At 41.6% G+C, this 19434-nt stretch overlaps 2 protein-coding genes across 2 annotated transcripts; one reads left to right on the forward strand and one right to left on the reverse strand.

The window, feature by feature from the left end:
* Positions 1–2125: 2125 nt before the first annotated feature.
* aldh1l1 (aldehyde dehydrogenase 1 family, member L1) lies at positions 2126–18643 on the reverse strand. The gene is made up of 23 exons (XM_088005351.1): positions 18541–18643; positions 16613–16761; positions 15187–15421; positions 14947–15112; positions 14121–14222; positions 13181–13270; positions 12807–12944; positions 7460–7585; positions 7268–7359; positions 6762–6909; positions 6573–6692; positions 6247–6374; positions 5372–5522; positions 5220–5290; positions 4287–4392; positions 4116–4203; positions 3942–4035; positions 3749–3848; positions 3574–3672; positions 3167–3332; positions 2968–3073; positions 2691–2890; positions 2126–2517 (listed from the first exon to the last, which is right to left on the reverse strand). The coding sequence occupies exons 2-23, from the start codon at positions 16737–16739 to the stop codon at positions 2462–2464; spliced, it is 2709 nt and encodes a 902-aa protein (XP_087861477.1). The 5' UTR covers positions 16740–16761; positions 18541–18643; the 3' UTR covers positions 2126–2461.
* On the forward strand, positions 7883–11215 carry LOC106929323 (uncharacterized). The gene is made up of 2 exons (XM_015006173.2): positions 7883–8128; positions 10331–11215. Exons 1-2 carry the CDS (start codon positions 7930–7932, stop codon positions 11104–11106), a joined length of 975 nt encoding a protein of 324 aa, XP_014861659.1. The 5' UTR covers positions 7883–7929; the 3' UTR covers positions 11107–11215.
* Positions 18644–19434: the final 791 nt, after the last annotated feature.

A 19434-nucleotide genomic window follows, 5' to 3' on the forward strand; every position in this document is an offset into this window, starting at 1 on the left:
AAGTTGTGGATTCTCTACCCATTCAATGAAGAACAAACCAAATAAAAATCACCAGATACAGACACACACCTGCAGTTTTTGTTAAAGTTTCAGAAGTTTTTTTTATTGAAAGAAACTGATTTTAAAAGCAATTTATTTCGCCTGATTTTGTTATTTTTCTTGCTTATATAAATCATTGTTATCATCTTTAAAATGCAAAACTTTCCACTTAAATTTATATGTTGGTCCATCTGGCTATGTAATTTTTAAATATTAATTGATTGATCATTTGATCAGTGTTGAGAAAATAAATTTAAAATAAGCTAGTTTTAAAACTTAACATGTCTTGATTCAAATGGCCTAAATTGTGGTTTTAAAATCAGTAACTTATTCTGGCCTATTGACCTTTATTTTACTTGTAGTTACAGCAGATGGTTTGTTGGGATCGTTTGAACTGCCTTTTGTCTGTGAGAAAACAATACAGTGGAAGTTGTAGCTTTTCACACTCATCTGTGAAAGGCTGTAAACACGGCAGGGGTTTCTGGCTTGAGAGAGGGTCAGAGACAGCTCCTGGTTGGATGAGCAAAGATACGCCTTATTTGAATAAATTAAATACAAGAGGATAAAACTTTCTACACAGAAGTAACAAATTAGATTTTGCGCTTGCAACTTCTCCAAAGACGTCTTTGCTTTTTGGTTTTTGTTTGTCGTTTCCATCTTTTGTCTTTTTCTCTCTCAGGTAAATTCATGTGTTGTTTGTGCTCTGAGGTTTCTGGTGTTTTGTGATGTGTTTGTCTGGTCATAGTATGCATCTGTCTTGAATAAATGCTGATTATTGTGACGCTGTTATCTCTGCGTGATCTCAGTCTTTGCGCACAGCATTTTTCTGAACCCGGGCATAAGAGAGGATTTAACGAGTCAAAAGGTTTTAAAGTTCAAGAATTTTTCCTCTCTTAACATCAGTTATTCAGTAGATTTTTTTTACCAAATATTTTTTATTTTTTTACTCTTACTTGAGTAATTTCTTGGACAGCTACTTTTTACTTTTACTTGAAGTAGCACTACTTTTACCTGAGTACAATTTTTGGGCACTCTGCCCCAATATTTCTGTGTTAAATATAATTTTTCATTTGTCTTATGTAATGGCTTTTCTTTCTAGTGCATGTCTGGAATCTGTTAGGCATCCCCTAAGACATCCCCTAACTTTTAGCATGTAGAGAAAACAAACTGGAACTTCATAAAACCAGCTACACCCAAAAATATTCATATCCCTAGTGGATATGAGCAATTTCTGGGCTTAACGGTACATTTATTAATGTATTTTCGGAATTTAGTGCTTTCTGTGTAAATGTTGGAGCAAGTCTGACTTGTGCAAGAAAAATAATAATTAAAAAGCATAGTAATTCATCAGGATTTGATCTAAACGCAAGTGCTGAAATATTATATCATCCATCAATTATTATCCTAAGAGATTACTAATTCAAAAAACAGCAAGATTACACAAGAGCAAAGTGTTCCACTTTTTCAAAACTGTTTACATTTACAACTTATAATTATTGCTTTAATTGGCCTTTTCTCATGATCATGTTTCATCATGGAGGGTTCTAGTTTCAGGCCTCCATGTCACAATGCTCAGATAAGGGATAAGGAGGAGGTTTCTACTGGTTAACCATCTTCCAGTTTTATCCTCTCTTTTTACCGTAATCAGTCTTTAGTTTTGACAAATTTGTCTTTTAGTTTTATTTATCTTTTTTTCTTAAGATTGAACATGCCTCACCAGCCTGGTGCATTCACCAAGCAGCAGAGAGGAATGTGGCCGTCTTCACTGAGAGCAGGAAGGCTGATACCGGACCAGGTTCTGGTTCTACTGGAGGTTGCCATGTGCAACTGGGTCTAACTGACTGTATTTCTGTATTAAACTGGGCATTTGAAACATTTCTTGTGAACTGGCACATTTATAAGCTGAATGAGTTCAATTTGATTAAGCTTCACCAAATGCCACATTTGGTATTTAATATGCAACATTTGGTGGAATTGGACATATTTGGTTCTGGAGGCAAATATTTAGATCCAGAACATAAACTGTGGACTACAGTGAGAAAGTGACTGTAATCCAGAAAAAAATAGTAAAGCCTTGACAAAGGGCTGTTTGACAGCTTTTATTTGTGATCGAGGTTTGTTGGGAATGTTACATTCATAATGGTTCTGGTTTCATTTCAACAACAACACAATAAATGAAGATTGTTTGGAAGATCCTTATTCTTCCATCTCCAGAGTAAATTCACAGTGATTGCAGAGTTTCTGCAGATAGATCAGGATCAAAGTCCTTCCAGTTTAAAGGCTCAGTTGCAAAGGAGTGAATGATTAGATACATTTATATGATTTGGTTAGATTGTTGAGGCACAGAGTAATCAACATCATTACATCTGCATCCATCCATTGAGATGTCTTCCAGAAATGCTGCCCTCTGCTGGAAGGGAGCTTAATACTCGATGGTCACTGCTTTTGTCTTCAGGTATTCATTCAGGGCCTCTTGACCTGTTGACAGAGACGCAGACAGCAAACACACTCTTTCAGTCATTATTCTGACTACTTCCCTTTCACACCCACTTAACCATTCCTGCTCTTTCACTGCATATCAATTCATGTCGGTTCAAGTGTTCTCATATCTGAACCCAGTTTGGGTTCTGAGTGATGCCATAATCCCTCACCCAGGTCTTTGCCAAATCCGGACTGCTTAAAGCCTCCAAAGGGCGCGGCCACATCCGTTTTGTTGTAGGTGTTGATGAAGACGGTGCCGGCGTTGAGCCTCTCGCTCACATAGAGAGCTTTGCTGATGTCCCGGGTGAAAACTCCTGAAGCCAGTCCGTACTCCGTAGCATTGGCTCTCCTCATGACGTCGTCCACCTCTCTGTAGGACGTTGGGAGGAGGAAGCGCATCAAACCAGACCGTTCACACGCACGACGCAGCTTTGGATTTCAGCTTACCCGGTCTTGAACTTGGAAATGATCATGATGGGACCGAATGACTCTTCCTTAGCGATGTACATGTGGTCCTGCACATCAGTGAACACCGTGGGCTCAAAGAAGAAACCTGGAACCGGAGGAAAGCAAAAGCGCAAATTTAAGGGCTGGATGCAGAGCAAACAGAAATCAGTCACTGTTCCTGCTCCTCCTGCTGCCTCACCGGGTCTCTGGACCTGCTTTCCTCCATAGACGAGGGTGGCTCCCTCCTTTATGCCCATCTGACAAAACTCCAAGAGTTTGTCCAGGTGGGCTTTGTGATTCTGAGGGCCATGGTCTGTGGAGCGGTCCAACGGATCGCCAATCTTCATCTTCTTAACCTCCTCAACCTGGAAAAAAGATAAAACAGGATCGTCTTTCAAAGCTCACATCACGACTGTTCAAATGTAGCAAAGGCTCAGTAGCAAAGGAGTGAATAATTAATTAGACAAATTAACATGACTGTGATTGGTTAGCTTGTTGAGGCACAGCCAGAGTAATCAGTGTTATTCCTCTGGTCTCTGTGGCTGTCTGCTGTGTGTCTTCATGTTGGCCTGTGATAGACAGTAACTAGTCTGGGGTGAAACATACCACTTTTTTCAAAAACTGGTCATGGATGGTCTCCTCCACAAACAGCCGGCCAGCTGCGATGCAGTTCTCTCCTTTGTTGAAGAACACGGAGCTCATGCCCTGTAACCCAAACAACAGCCGGGTCTTAGTGCTGCCAACCGTAAACACAAGCACCGACTGATGAACAGGGACCGACCAGGCGCACAGCCTTGTCCATGTCACAGTCACCGAAGATGATGAGAGGGGATTTTCCTCCGAGCTCCAAAGAAACCTTCTTGACATTGCTGACTGCACAGCTTGGGGTGAAGCAGAGTGCACACACACGATATGAGTATTTATGTTTGTTTTGGGGTTTTTAAATTTCAGAGTGTTATGTGAGGGCTTCTCACCTCTTCATGATGTGCTTCCCGATTTCTGTAGAACCCGTGAAGCCCAGCTTTCGCACGTCAGGATGGTCAGACAAACGCTGGCCCACCAGAGCGCCTAAAAGGAAGGCGGAAGTTTCAGAAGGAGTCTCTGTCTTTCCTTCAGGAGTGGAACAAGTCTGAGATACGTGAATGCACCTGATCCAGGCAGAATGTTCACCACCCCTTTAGGCAGTCCCGCTCTTGCTGCCAGTTCAGCGAACTTGAGCGCTGTAAGCGGAGTGACCTGGAATACAGAGGATGCGAAAGTCTGAAACGCATTCAGGGTTTCCTTCTCTCTGGGTCCGGAGTGTAAAATGTGGATCCTACCTGAGCTGGTTTGAGGACGACGGTGTTTCCTGCTGCCAGGCAGGCTGCGGTCTTCCAGGCCAGCATCATCAGCGGATAGTTCCATGGAATCACAATGGCGCACACTCTGAGGAGAGCAAGGGGAGCTCATCTGGGCTGACCGACTGTAACCATCACCCAGCACACAGACTGGTCTGGAGATCTCCAGACTTACTGATGTCTAATTGAAGGCCATGTTTACTGTATGTCTCTCAGATTAGTTTATTTCTGCAATATTTTTGACTGAATTTACTTGTAGGAAAGTGGCATAGGTGACACTGCTTCAGTGGCAGCTATATTCCGGGTCTTACACGGTTCAATAACCAAAAACATCAACATCATTGAATCATTTTAAAAATAATTATTTACAAACAGGCAACTTAACGCGTACATTTTCCAGAAAACAGGCACTGGCTTTCCCAAAACAGCAACAGAGGGAGCTGCCAGAAGCTGACACTCCTAAGCTGTGGCAGCTTCCGGTGCCACTGGAAGAGCCATTATTAGCTGCCACAAATTGAGCTCAGCAGTTCTACAAGAAGTTCCACTCTGAGACCTGGTTTCAAAAAGTGCTGGAGTCAGAGATTCTGGTTTTCACTGGGATGTAAAGAAACGGCTGGACGGGAAGTTAAATGTTATGGTTTCACTGATAGCCGGCCCCATGAAAGCAGGCCTTATCTTTTTACAAATGTTGATGATATACTATAAAGTGTATAATCATCACAGCTGTGAACGTCCAGGTACCACAGCAAGCCAGAAACAGTTCCAGGGGTTTTGAACCTCTGAACATCTTTCAAGCAACTTGAGTAAGTTCAGCATCTTGAAGTTATTCTTAGTGTTTATATGATCATAAACGTAAGTGGTAAATAAGGCATTGTGTTAAGAAACGAAAAAATATTTGAAAAAAATGATCCTCACCCAATTGGTTCCTTCTTGGTGAAAGTCAGATTGCGATTGGGTCTGGCCTGGTTGATGGGAATGGTGCTGCCCTGGAAGACAGTGACATTATTTTAATAAAGGGAAACAAGAGGTTTTAGCTTAGCTGAGTCTTATAAAGTAAACTGTCTTACTTGGATCTTGTCACACCAGCCAGCAAAATAACGGAACGTCTGGATGGACATGCCCACGTGAGTCTTGAGGGCCAAAGTGTAAACGGCTCCAGAGTCCATAGCTTCAATAGTAGCTAACTCATCCTGGTGTTCCTCCATCAGGTCCGCCAGTCTGTGGGAGGAGATGGGGAAAAAAACAGAGTCTGGAATGCCAGGAAATATGCTTGATACTGCAAATCAGTCAGAAAGCTGAGCTGAACGTCTAAGGTTCACCTACATACAATATGTCACCAGTGTTATGGATGAACAAGCTCAAATAAATATGTTGATGAGTGAGAGATACATTTTTGAGAACTTTGAAATGAATGATGGTGGAGAACGGGAAGGCAACACGGATCTAGTGCAGTTTGGGAGTGAGCTCAACATTTACATCGTGTTTTTCGACAAACTTCTGTTCTGGGTTTTACTGCATGTCTTCCACCTGTCTCCATCCTGTTTCCTATCTATTTACTGTTCAATAAAGGCCACTATTGACAAAAAAAATCAGAAAAAAATGTATGTATTCTAATTTATTGCGGTCTTTATACAAGTCAACTGAATTGATTTGGATTTTTGGGTGAAGGATGTCTGTGTTTTCATGTTGGACCTATTCACTCCTTCAACAGACAGGCTTAACACGATGGACCGACGGAACTGGTTCATCTAACCTTGTCCAACAGTCACAAGAAAAACATGCCTTAAAAATATTACTTTGTCATTAGAAGGCTTGTTCTGAGTTATTCTTTACAAATTCAGTTTAGTATTAAGTAGAAACCAAGCTACAAGCCAGATACATTAAGTGCTAAATGTAAAATGTAGCATACCTTAGGTACTAAGCATCATCCAGTACTACTTACTTGTAGATGAGTCTTCCTCTGTCCCTTGGGTTCATCTTGCCCCACTCCCCCGATTCGAACGCCTCCTTAGCAGCAGCGACTGCTTTGTCCACATCACTGATCTGGGCCAGAGACACTTCACAGATGGCCTGTAAGACACATCACTTGTCTAGATTTGCTCCTCACCTGTGGCGGCATGTCGGAAGTAGACCCATTGAGTTAGTTCTGATTTGTTCTTTTTCTAGACTTTTCGTTATGAAGAATGAAGAACTCAGCAAGACCGGCTGTGCTTGGTTAGAATCTCTCTTTAAAGGCGTGAAGAAGAAATCATGCTGTTCATCTCTTACTGTGCCATCAGTGGGGTTGATGGTCTTGTAGGTCTTTCCTCCCTCTGCATCCACAAACTCTCCGTTGATGAACAGCTGATGGGGGATCTTTACCGTCATGTTGTTGATGTTCTTTTCCACCTGGGAAGGCAAACCGTTCATAACTAACGCAGTCAGACATTGTTTCCTGGTGGGGTACCGACCGCGTACATAGTCAACCACGAGCTCTTCCTCGCCGTCCTCCCCGCGGAGTTTCCTGACACACATCTGGATGAAATCCTGGAAGGTGGTGTTCATGTAGACGTCCTCGTTCTGCAGCTGGCAGGCGCTGGTACGTAGCTTCACTTCCTCAACCAGCCTGAAGGTTAAGAGAGAGACTTGTTTAAAAGAATATACAAAGCTTCATTTAAATAAATTGAATGTTAACAAAGACTATGTATTTGAAACTGATGGTTTGAAACTGAAGGGTTTCAAATAGATAAAGGCAGAATATTAACTAGAAGTTATTTTTTATTTTAGGATATGACCAATAGCAATGGGATATTCATATCAAAGGTTCTTTAACGAAAGAAAAAGATGTTAGTAGTTTTTTGTAATTTACTTTTAACATACGGTTTTGACGCTCAAGTTTCATTCATTCAATTTTTGCAAATAACAATGAAAGTTAGTGGTCAGTCAAGCAGATAAATGTTTTTAGATTGATTAGTTTTATTTACCTGACCACATCCATTGAAGCTGCACCAGACTTGAAGAAATCTGTAGAATCTTCAATCTGGCTGACATTCGTCAGGATACTCTTCCATACCGCCTGACAGAAAAACGGAAAAAGGAAGCAAGATCTAAGTAAGATCTTTGGTTTGACCAGAGTTTAAAATCATTCCTTGTTTCTGTACATCAGTTCATCCCACCCTCATCTGCTCAGCAAAGCTTTTCTCTTCCTCTGTGAGCTCCACAGCTGTGCTGCCCCCGGAGCAGAAGTACTGGGCTGCTGGAATCATCTTGCCATCCTCAAACTGCAGATTCTTCACCAGCAGCTAAAGAGAAAAGTAACGAAATGAGCATATACAGTACAATATAATCATAGTGATCATATCTGCCTATCCTGTGATAGTTCCTGAAATGCATCTGGACAAAAAATTAAATAAAATATTATTTTTTCAATTTTATTTTAAAAGAGCAAAATATAATTGCTCCAAAGATAGGGAGGGAGTAAACCACAGGCCTGTTGTAGTGAGACGGGTGTGAAAGGTGAACGTCAGAGCTGTGAGCAGTAGGTGGCGCTAGCGAGAACGCAGGTAGCCTGGATGGTGTCTGCAGCATCCTCCGCGGCGGCTGCTTCAGGAAGCTTTCAACCTTCGGCTCGCATTTAAAGAGAAATATGGCCGCTGCTACTCTGCACTCGTTCAACGCCTTCCTCACGGAGAGGCTGACCGCTGCTGCCGTGGACATCTATGGGTTCGTTGAAAAGACGGTGGTGGAGTACCAGGAGGAAGTCTACCGAACCCAGCTGGAGAACCAGAGGCTGCAGCGGATGCTGGACCTGGTCTACAAACCGGAGATAAGGCTCCACAGGGCAGGTAGGGCTCTCTGGTTGCTGCCCGTCACCCAGCGGTCCACTCAGCCGACCCTCGCGGATCATATCAACCTGTGGTTTAGGGCCTGTTCCAGCAGCTTCCTCCCTCCTGCTGCTATTAGCCGGTCCGGGCTAACCGCTGCGGGTCCCGGGCATCGTTTTGGAGAAATCTCCCTGCAGGTTTGGCTGGATTAAAGGGCTGTTTCTCCCCGTTTACCCAGTGTGTCTGACTGGTCCAGTTTAAAGCGGATTATTTACAGTATGTTTTTGTTCCATAAGCAGTGGCAGATTTATAAACGCCTTCATTCAGTTACTGAAAACTCTCAGAAATGCATTTAAGAAAATGGCTTATTTCTAAATCAGTCTCGTGTCAAAACACGATTTCATCTGACAGAGTATCAATTATTTGAACTTTCAAATGTTAAAACATCGTGTATGTCGGTTAAAAAGTGAGAGAGCTGCATCTGAGCTTTAAAGCAGTTTTTCCATTAAAAACTGTAGAAGAAAAACTACATTTCAGAAATAAGATCTCACACATTGGTACAGTGTTCAACAGTTAGTGGTGGATATTCAGCCTTTTTAAAGTCAAACTTCTAACAATGTTTTTATTTAGCTTTATGATGCTATTGTGAGCTGAGGCTTGTAGAAAATATTTTTAGGCACAAGATTCTCATGGATCATTAGCTTGAATTGACACTAGTAAAGTCATAATCAGAAGTTTACATACACCAAACAAAAAGAAGCGCAGTAATGACAGAATATGTCAAATTTATATAACACTTTTAATGTGTACTATTAACAAGAAATGTCCTGGACAGGTCAACTGACCCATTTGAGTTAGTTGGACACAAACCTGTGTATGTATTTCAAGGCCACAGCAGAAAACGCACTGCTTTCTGGTTCAACCCAATTGCAAAGTCCAAAGAAATCAGCCAAGATATCAAGAAGAGAAATATGGCTTTGCTCCAGTCTGGTTCATCAGTGGGAACAATTCCCAGATACTTGAAGGTTCATTCATCTCTTCAAACAATTATACGCTACGGGTGGGCGATATGGACTCAGAAGTTTTATCACAATACTTTATGGTACTACTGTGATATCAGTAAAAGTTATAAGAATTATTTGTTACTTTTTTTTAACATACCTGTATTGCTGCGACTTCAAGACAACACAAACACAAATGACTGTGGGGCCATATGCCCATTTGTAATACACTTCTTTAGGACACCAGTCACATAAACTAGTGTCTTTTATACCACTAAACTGCACACACTAACTGCATTTAATCAGTATTTTAAATGGTTATTGAACAAAAGGAGTTCAATGAGAGTCTACGTCTAGTACAGTAAAAAATAATCTCAACAACCCAGTCAGTTTTATTGGGCTTTAAGTATCGTTAACTAGAATTTAATGTGACAACGATAAATCAATATTCTTGTCACAAGAAATTTATCACGATAATTGATCAGTGATACGATAAATGCGTATTATGCGCAAGTACAGAGAGGTTATGGGTGGAGCTGATAAGGTGTGACGAGTGAGGCGGCCTACAAAACGGACTCCGTTACACTGGGTCTGTGAGGAATGGACCAGAACTCCAAACTGTTGTTGTGAGAACAGAAGCTTGTGGAAGGAAAACCCAAAAGGTTTGACCCACGTCATGACGATTATGAATTCAAAGGAGGTTACAAAAATTGATTTGTGTAAGTCCAACTGATCTAAAACAAGAGAGGTTTGGTCTGATTTAACTTCAGACAGTAAGGAAGAAAAAAAGGTGTCTTCTTATCTGGTGTATGTAAACGTCTGGTTTACCATCAGATCGATCAGGAAGTCCAGCTGGTTTCCGGGTGATGTCATTCTAAGACCACTTAGTCTCAGCATGTGAACAATAGTGACATCTTGTGGGCTCATACGGCAGTACTACGAATGCAATCTTGAGGAAAAGGAAGCTAAGCAAAGGTTGTGACAGCAGAATGAATTGTAGGCAACAAATACCCACCCTCAAGATGTGGAGGCTTCATACAGGGCATGAAGGCATTCAGCTGGATGATATCCATATCACACTTCCAGCTTTATCCATCATAACCACTGAAGGCTGAGGAGATGGGCCTCAGCCATATCTGAATATCCAAAATTTAAAGTTACTAATGGGGAGAAGTATTTAGTTTCACTTTATGATGGTCCTCATTTGTTTTTGTCATTGTAGATGCCAAACCTCCAGTAGCTACGTCCACAGAAGAAGTTGCTTCTAAGCAGCAGGAGTTGAGCGTGGAGCAGCCGGGGGGTTCAGAGGTCAAAGAGGAACACAGCGAGGAGCAGAGGGAGGAGCTGTGGAGCAGCAGTGCGAAGGAGGAGGCGTCCATGGAAGACAGCGACGATGGCGACGCCTTGACCAGAGAGCTGATCAAAACCGTCCAGCAGTTGGAAGACTGCAGAGCGGCGGAGGAGAGCATGGGCTCCCAGGAGACTTCTCTAGAAGATCCCAAACTGCCGGAGGAAAAGACCACCACCACGCTGTACCGCTGCCACATCTGCAACTACATCTTCACCAAAAAGATCGTGCTGACATGGCACCTCAAGATGCACGAGAGCAAGGCCAAAGACGGCAAGGGCAACTTCGACTGTCACATCTGTGGCAAGCACATCCCCTGCCAGAGCAACCTGCAGAACCACATGAGGGTCCACACTGGGGAGCGGCCCTACAGCTGCCATTACTGCGGCAAGGGCTTCAAGCTGAAGGGCCACATGACCGAACACCTGAGGACTCACACCGGAGAGAAGCCCTTCAGCTGCCACATCTGTGACAAATCCTTCAACCGAGGCTCCACCCTGAGGAAACATGTGTTGGCGAAACATAAGGAGCAGCGGCCGTACCGCTGTGACTTTTGTTATGAGTTATTCACTGAGAAGCTGCTGATGAAGAGACACATCAGGAAAGTCCATAGTGTCAAAGCCCAGTCTCCCAGTCAGAGCCAGGCCTAGCTCAGCCTTAACGGAGCTTCTGGAACTTTGGCGCTAGACATCCTGAAATCTTTCACAATGTTACCTTGATGACTTTAACGTTTATGTTGAATGTTTTCTTAGCTTATATGTGGACTTGTAAACTATCTTATGTTATTAAACTAGTGGATGTAGAGTTTTACAGTTGACACCGGGCCTGGAGACAACACAAAGTTTTATCTGTTAAGGAATTAAGTTTGTCTCAGCTGCTATACACTGTCAAACCTGTTTAAATAAAAACCCGTTTTATTATCGTCTGCTCTGGTAAGTCATTGCACTGGAAACACATTCACACCTGATCGATGTCTGTAAACCAGGAGACCACTAACGGTCCAGCTTTATTCCAGCATTAGTCATTTCATGTGGAGGAACATTTCTTGCAACAGCTGAGGTAAAATAAAGTTAGACTGCTGACAAAGAGGCCTGAGGTCAGGCATGGACAAGTTCTATAAGCCAGGTGTGTATCTGGTACCAGAACTCAACAGAAACAGGAAGGAAGGAAGGGAGTGACATTTAGATAGTGGAATACAGAATAATGTCTGTAAATACAAATATTTTTCCAAACCTTGGTTTTCTTTTATACAAACCCATTTTATACTTTCCTAGATTTTGAAGACTGTGTGATAACTTTGAGTTGGGGTCTCTCCAGATGAGAAGTGGTTGGTAAATAAACCCACTGATGTAATTACCAGTTATTTGTACTGCATGTTGCCTGGCTGCTTACCTGCAGAAACCCAAACTTTAAAAAAAAATAAAAAATAAAAAATTGCAGTTGGAAAGCTATGAGCAGGATGTCAGGCGTAGTCAGTGGGATAATGCTTCCTGCATTACAAGTGTTTTTCTGTTTGAATTCAGAGAAATTAAATCAGAGGTGTCAAACTCCAGTCCTGGACGGTCACAGCCCTGCAACTTTTAGATGCGCCTCTGCTGCACCACACCTGAATCGAATAATTAGGTCATTAGCAGGACTCTGGAGAACTGATCTACACAAGGAGGAGGTAATTAAGCCATTTCATTCCAGTGTTTTGTGGCACATCTAAAAACTGCAGGGCAGCGTCCCTTCAGGACTGGAGTTTGACACCCCTGAATTAAATCATGTTTTAACATTTTCTCTTCTGTTGCCTCTTTCTCCAAACATTTCCATCTTAAAGCTGCAGAGAGCGCCTCCCTGTGACATAAGTGAAGAGGCAACGTCTCAGTGGAGAGCTTTTACAGAGGAACAACACCTGGACACCTGTTACCTGTCTGTTCAAAACAATGGCAGGTCAACTCTGCATGAAGCCTGTTCTGAGTCTTGCTTACACTTTAAATTCTGCAGCTAGCTAATCTGGCTAAAGCTCCATTGACTTGTGAAGTTGGCGCAGGGCTTTGACTACCTCCTTTGGTGAGTCAGAGGAAATACAGAGGCAGGTTGACCTCGACCCCTCTCCACATTGATCCTTCACAAAATACATCAGCAGCAACCTCTGACCTTTACAGGACCTGTACTCCTCCAGGACTCCAGGTCGGATTGCAGCCTGGACCAGAACGTCCTGCCACAAGAAAAGTTTCTTTCCCTCTGCCATCAGACTGATAAACAATAGTTAATTGTCTCTAGCACAACACAGGACCCACATCCACCTGCTACTCTGCATGTGTATACAAATTGTATGTGTATATATATATATATATCTCCCCCTCACCGTCTTTCCGTCATTTCCAAACAGCACCAGACCAGTCTTGGTGACGATGCCAGGCTGGCTGGCTCCAGGAATGTCCAGAGGCTGGCCATTGGCCGCAGTGCCGTTGTCCACCAGAGTGGAGCCAAAGAAGGTCACTTTCTGCAGAGAGAGAGATGGCCAAGTACTGCAGTGAAAAAGTGGAAACCTGCTCCTGAAATGAACATCTCTGGGTCAAGATCTTTGCACTTTTGAATGCATGAACATATCAGCTATTTACTTGACAAGACCAGATGTTTCCTGATGTGGAGAATGAATTGAAGCCTATGTGGAATAAAGTATGTCCTGATGTACCTGGGGTGAGAACAAACCCAGAGCCTGTGCGGCTCTTCTGTTACCTGTCCGTCAAGCTCTGCCCAGGCCCCAGGCACTTTGTCATTTCCTCTGATCCAGTTGTGAATGGCCTCAGCCGACTGGTTCCAGTCAATCTACCAACACAGAGAGCAGCTGTCATCTGTACCGAAGGGGAGGATTTTTTGTCATCGAACACTTTTTATAACGTTCCTATAAGGACAGTTTTCGCCAATGAACAAAGACTGTCCTTATAGGCTACGTTGATGCAGCAGGCAAATGCGACTTTTTTACCGCAGTCTGAGCAGCCCAATTATTCATTGTTTTTGATGTGTGACATGCATCATAATTCTGCAACAAAAAAAGGCATACATGGTAAAGTCGGATTTAAACAGTCACTGAAAATAATGATGATGAACTTATGAAAGAAGTCTGTGTCAGTGAAGTGTCAGTCCAAACACTTCTCTACAGAAGTTGCAGCCAACGCTCCACAAAATGCCATCGCTGTTAGTTTTTTTTTTTTTATCAGTTTCCTTTGTGTTATGAACATGTGACAACACTGTTGAATACCGTTGCTGAATAAACTTTAAAACTGATCCACAGACTGCACCATTCAATATTACTGCCATGACATAGTATGAGACGTCTACGTTCTTCTTCTGTGCATGTGGGTTGCTGTGGAGTTGTAAACCTCTGGTGTTGGGTAGTAAATTAAGAGTTTCCTTTCACAGACAAATGTGTCACCTGTCAGAGCTATGATCCATAAATTACACTCCTCCTCATTAAATGAGATGTGATTATAATAAAGAATGTTCATTCATTCATTCACAGTTTAATTATAAGTAAAGACTGAAGTCAGAATTAAACATTTTTGCAAAGACTTCAGACTCGGATAAACATTTAAAGTGCTAATGAGGCTCGCGCCATGAGTTTTGCCTCAACGTCATTTTTATGACGTAACAAATGGAGTGTTTTTGTTTCTCTTACCTTCGAATTGTCTTTCTTCTGAATGCACTCATAAGTGGCTCCCTCTTGAGGTTGTGTGATCCTTGGGGCCTTCCCTTTGGTGATCAGTCTGACCGCTTCTACCTGCAAACACAGAAATGCTATTCAAGCTGCTGAAGCAAACACACAATAACTGTCAGGATTTTTCTGCCCCGGTCTGATCATGTTTGAGACTTGCAGATGATAATGAGAGGATAAAGAGAAGGTGAACCCATAAAACAACATACTTATGTAGGACTGTCGTTTGCTTTACTACATTCTGTAATGGGCCAGTGTTAGAATAATTGGGATTCCCATAAAACGAGGCAGTTATTTGTAACAACTCAACAATCAAGATACTCAATAAGATCAAAAGGTCCCTGAACAACTTTTTATTATTAGGTAAAAACTCACCTTCAATTTCAAAAATCTGAATCTTTGGAATCATCTGAGAAGAGTGGCTGTTATAATGTTTCTAGATCAAAATCAATAACTGAGCAAAGTAGAACCATGTGATCAACCTTTACACAAAAGGTAACTTAAAATGCCTCACAGGAAAACAAATCCAGCCGGCAGCAGCACACTGCCTAATACTGTAAAAGTATGTCATTAATTTCACATAAAAATAAGATCAACCAAATAGTGTCTCTCTTCAGGAGATGAAGTTGCATTTAGGGTGGTCATTATAAGAAACTGAATTAGTATTATCTTCACATACAGTTCTAAATGGGTACTGGACCCTGTTGGCCCTTGTGTAGAACCGCCCATGGACATCATACATTCATTATAGTCCCAAAGATGTACTCTGCGGCCAACCTCCATCACTCACCATGCCTTTGACGCCCTCTGGGAAGAGAAATCTCTTGTAGATTGTGTTGACCGTGTCATTAGGTTCAACATCACACTCTCTCTGCAGCAAAATCGGTCCAGTATCAAGTCCATCATCAGCCCAGAACACCGTGAAGCCTCCCTTCTTGTCTCCGTGGATGAGGGTCCTGTGAAGGACAGTCAAACAGATGTTGGGTCGCTACCAGGAATCCCTTTCAGTTCCAACATGAGCTTCACTGACCAGTTGATTGCCGAGGCTCCCCTGTGGCGAGGCAGCAGCGAGGGGTGGTAGATAATAGAGCCATGTTTGGGGTGGTCAATGACCTCCATGGGGATGAACTGGGAGCAGAAGGGCAGGACATTGAGTTCTGCTCCTGTAGCCTTGTACCGGTCCACCACCTCTGGGATGGCCTGACCCTTCACTCGCCACCGGGGGAACTTAAAAACAGGGACACCATCCTTCTCTGCCACCGTGGCTGCAGCAGAAGAAGAGAAAACATGCAGAAAACCCTCACCAACATTTAAAGGCAAGTCTATATTATTCCCCATCACCAGCAGTCTTAAGTAGAATAGCTAGAGTTAAAATAAAACTCGTACTAACGCCATTACTTTTCTTTCAGGAACGACAAACCTAATTATTTACTTTTTCCGTCGTTACAACGCTTTTAGCATTACTGACAGGCAAGCTAATCAAAGATAGGATTTTCAAGTCACGTTAGCTTTGTCTCAAAGTTATAAAAGGCAAAAAAAAAAGTGAAATGTGATTTATACCTGGGAAACAACGTTATTCTTGATACACAACGAGAATATTATGGACAGCCTGTGCGGATTTCTTCATGTTTTGTTTAGTTTTCCATAAATCAGTTGTTGTATAATGGAGTCTTACTGACACCTAGTGGAGATTGTTCAGTGAATTTAATTTTATCAGTACAGCAGAACTGCTTAGGTTGTAGACATGGTGTCACTGGCCGTCCTTCTGTTTATGATTCAACTATTATGTAATATGGAGAGAGTAACATTTCAGGACTTTACATTAGTTTCCATTATTTTCTGTCTATAATTTATTCTGTTCAATGACCATTTATTTAATCATATACTCAGTGAAATGGAAAGTATTAATTACATTTTACCAGAGCAAATATTTAAAGGCATTGCAAAATAACAACACTCAGACTACTTAGTCCATCTCCCTATCCAGACTGATGGAGGTCACTGACTTTGTTTCTCATCGGTTCTTGGAAACCTACTTCATTTTATTAGACTGGTTCCATTTCAGTAATTCGTAGATGTATAGGTCTACCAGTAACCAGACATGAGTATGATTCTTTAACTTTAATCAGCTTTTGTGTTTAATCAGAGTTAACTGTTGACAAAGCCCAGGATAGCTTTTTCCCTTTATAAATAATTAAGGGATCGTTTCAAAACAGCTCTTTTGTTTTCATGTATATTATCTTTGTTATTCATGTTTTTGATGCTCTAAAAAAAATTAACTCACAAAAAAAGCAAACTTAGAATAAATGGATAAGGAGGATAAATAATTTTAATTGAACTGTAAAGATACAGAAAGAAAGAACAATTTTATGAAATCTATGTCTATATAAAAAAAAATGTCTAAAGACAGATCGCAGTTTTTCATAAACATCTGCTGTGCTGAATAAGGCTCTCACCCAGCGGGTCGGCCTTGCCGTCCTTGTCTGGAATAGTGAAAACCCCGACAATGGTGTGGCCGTCCTTCCTCAGCTCCTTGTAAACCTCCTGGCCGAACAGGCTCTGACCGATGACTGCAATCTTCATTCTCGGGACCTTGATGTTATTTCTGAGAGGACAAACATGTGTCCACGCAGACACACGAGAAGACAAAGTGAGCCGTTTTCTGTCATGTTTTTTGGGATCCTCTTAACCCACATGCAGAATCAGTCAGAGAACGCAGAGCTGAAAAGGCAATGATGTTTATTTACAAATTGAGAAATGTACATCAGGGGAAGGACTGGTTCAGCAAGTCCTGGAAAAGAGACTGGATCAGCAGCTGGCAGACAGGCTGATGGATCGTTGGAATGCTGATTCACTCTTACCATTTGTTGAGGATGATGACAAGTCATATGACGAGTTCATCAATTCATCAATCGTTTAGCAGTGATGCAAGTCCACCTGACTTTACATCTGTCTAATGTTTAAGAAAGTGGCTGTTGGACTTAATTTTTTGGACCAACTTGTAAACACATTGATATAAGCCAGCATTCACACACATTTAGAAAAGCATTAAAACATTTTCATTTTTAACCATTAGAATGTTCAGCAATTAACATACTTATACTTTTTATGATAACAGTAAAACATGTTTACTATTACTATTCATGTGTGTTTTACTTATAGGATCATCAATCTATAGTTTGGGGTTTATCTATTAAGGATCTGTATCGCTAAAACCACTTGAATTGTTAATGTTTTTCTGTGTATTTTTGTTTGATTACAGCACAGGTGCGCCTCAGGGCTGTGTGCTGAGTCTGCTGCTTTACTCATTGTACCCCCATAGTGATTCAAATGATAAACAAAGACTTGAACTATGTCACTCAATGTGTGAGGATTCTATATAATATTTGAGTGTCATTTTCTGAGATAAATGAGAAAAACTATCTCATGTTTATGCCATATTCACATTTTTTGAGATGTACTAGTGTTGATAGTGCCCTAAGATACTATATGACTGTGACTACATCATATTGCATGATGTACAGCACCAGACAAAGAACTAAACACAGACTCAGTGGTGACACACTAAAAGATCATTGGCTGCTGCCTAAATTGGACGGCATTGGAACGCCCTGCTATCTAATTACAACCAGGAACGTCGTTAAGAATAAAAAACGTTCAGCTGCTCTCATCAGGCATGAGATGCATAACTGACTAATGTTGTTGCTCATATGCTTTGATTGATGTGTGTGTTATTGTGCGTGTCTCTTATGTACCAAATGATCCGAATCCAGATGCATCTTTCACTTCTATTCTATTCTAATCTGGTTTTAAACTATGAATTAGTGGATGCCTTAGGAAGCTGACACTGATGATTAAGATTCAGCCTTTATGGATAAGCAGCTTAAAGTTTATTTTCCATTTGTTTCTACGATATTAGAAAAAAAGAGAAAATTGTTACACAGTTTGTGCTCAGCATTCATGACTCCAACTTAGCAGTTTATCTGGCATACACAGACGAGGGCAGGGCCTGCTCAAACCAATCAAATTCCACCATTCAGTTCATCCCTCTAGTCCCGGCCAATTAGATGCTCTCATGATGCATTATTAAAGCTTCACAGGAGCAAAGTTCACACACAACTCTAAACTTCTCTCAATGAAAACTGATGTACCCCACATCCATACACACACACACACACACACAGTAATTTATTTCTTCTCATATATCTGTGTATGACTTTTATATGCTGAATATTATTTTTGTTGCACATGTTCTTGCACAAATGAATTATCTTTCCGTGTGTGTGTGTGTGTGTGTGTGTGTGAGTGTGAGTGGCTGCAGATGTGCTCTTCTCCCCTGCAGAGAGAAAGTGCACCAAAAGTAAAATCTAACATGCTGCCTTACCCTGCTGCAGACTTGGTTCTCCTCTTGCTGGGAAGGAGTGAGCACAAGAGAAAAGTTGCTTTAAATTCCCTCCTTTCAGTCTCACATGCAGGCGCCTCAATTATATAACGTGCAAACGCAGCAGAGCGATTGGACAGGGCAGGCCACTTAGGGTGCTAGAGTGGGCCAGTCAGAACATACCACCTCTGAGTGGGCCCAATCACAACAAGGCAAAGCTCTGGCAGCTGTTATCTACCAAACACACTGACTGCTTTATCTGTCCAGACACATACAACTGGGCTTAAACTCTGCTTTAAATAAGATCTATATATTTGTTTCTAGCTTCATTATTATTCTGTGTTAGTTTCTCATTTTGATTCAATCAGTCTTGTTCTTGTTTTTCTTTAGTTCAGTCCTTTCTTAGTGATTTTAGTTTATTATCTTTATTTCTTGCATCTCCTTAGTTACACTAGTTTCCTTATGTTAGTTTTGCTTTACTGTTAGATTCATTTCCTAGTATTGCTCTCTCTCGCCCCCTGTGCCACTTTCTCTCTCTCTCCCCTCACACCAGAAATCAGTAAGCCAATCAGCCCAAGTCCTTTATTCCAGCATTCACTCTCCTAGTAGCTGTACACATTTCCTCCTCTCACTCCTCACTGCTTCCTCCGGTTATATCCCATTGTTCCCTGCCGACCTTTTCTTTTGGATTTATGTTTTTTTTTGTTCTTCTCTGACTTCCTTGGTTTCCTGTGATTTTTGCAAGTTTTTTGCTTTTGATTTTTCTTAATAAGTTAATGAAAAACTACTCAACACCTCAGCCTGCTGCATTTATGTCCACACAACCTACAGCATGACATTTATACATAATTACATTCCCACTTTTGCTCTAACACCCGTCTTGCTTGGTTTCCAAAC

This window comes from Poecilia mexicana, unplaced genomic scaffold, assembly GCF_051168715.1.
Source record: "Poecilia mexicana isolate PSO_F unplaced genomic scaffold, ASM5116871v1 scaffold_5, whole genome shotgun sequence".
Classification (NCBI taxonomy): Eukaryota; Metazoa; Chordata; class Actinopteri; order Cyprinodontiformes; family Poeciliidae; genus Poecilia; species Poecilia mexicana.

Coding starts and splice junctions, on each gene's coding strand:
- LOC106929323 (XM_015006173.2), top strand. CDS start 7,930: ATGGCCGCTGCTACTCTGCACTCGTTCAACGCCTTCCTCACGGAGAGG. Junction 8,129..10,330: donor GATAAGGCTCCACAGGGCAG/GTAGGGCTCTCT, acceptor TTGTCATTGTAG/ATGCCAAACCTCCAGTAGCT.
- aldh1l1 (XM_088005351.1), bottom strand. CDS start 16,739: ATGAAGATTGCAGTCATCGGTCAGAGCCTGTTCGGCCAGGAGGTTTAC. Junction 12,945..13,180: donor GGGCAGAGCTTGACGGACAG/GTAACAGAAGAG, acceptor CTCTCTCTGCAG/AAAGTGACCTTCTTTGGCTC. Junction 3,673..3,748: donor TGGACAAGGCTGTGCGCCTG/GTCGGTCCCTGT, acceptor TTTGGGTTACAG/GGCATGAGCTCCGTGTTCTT.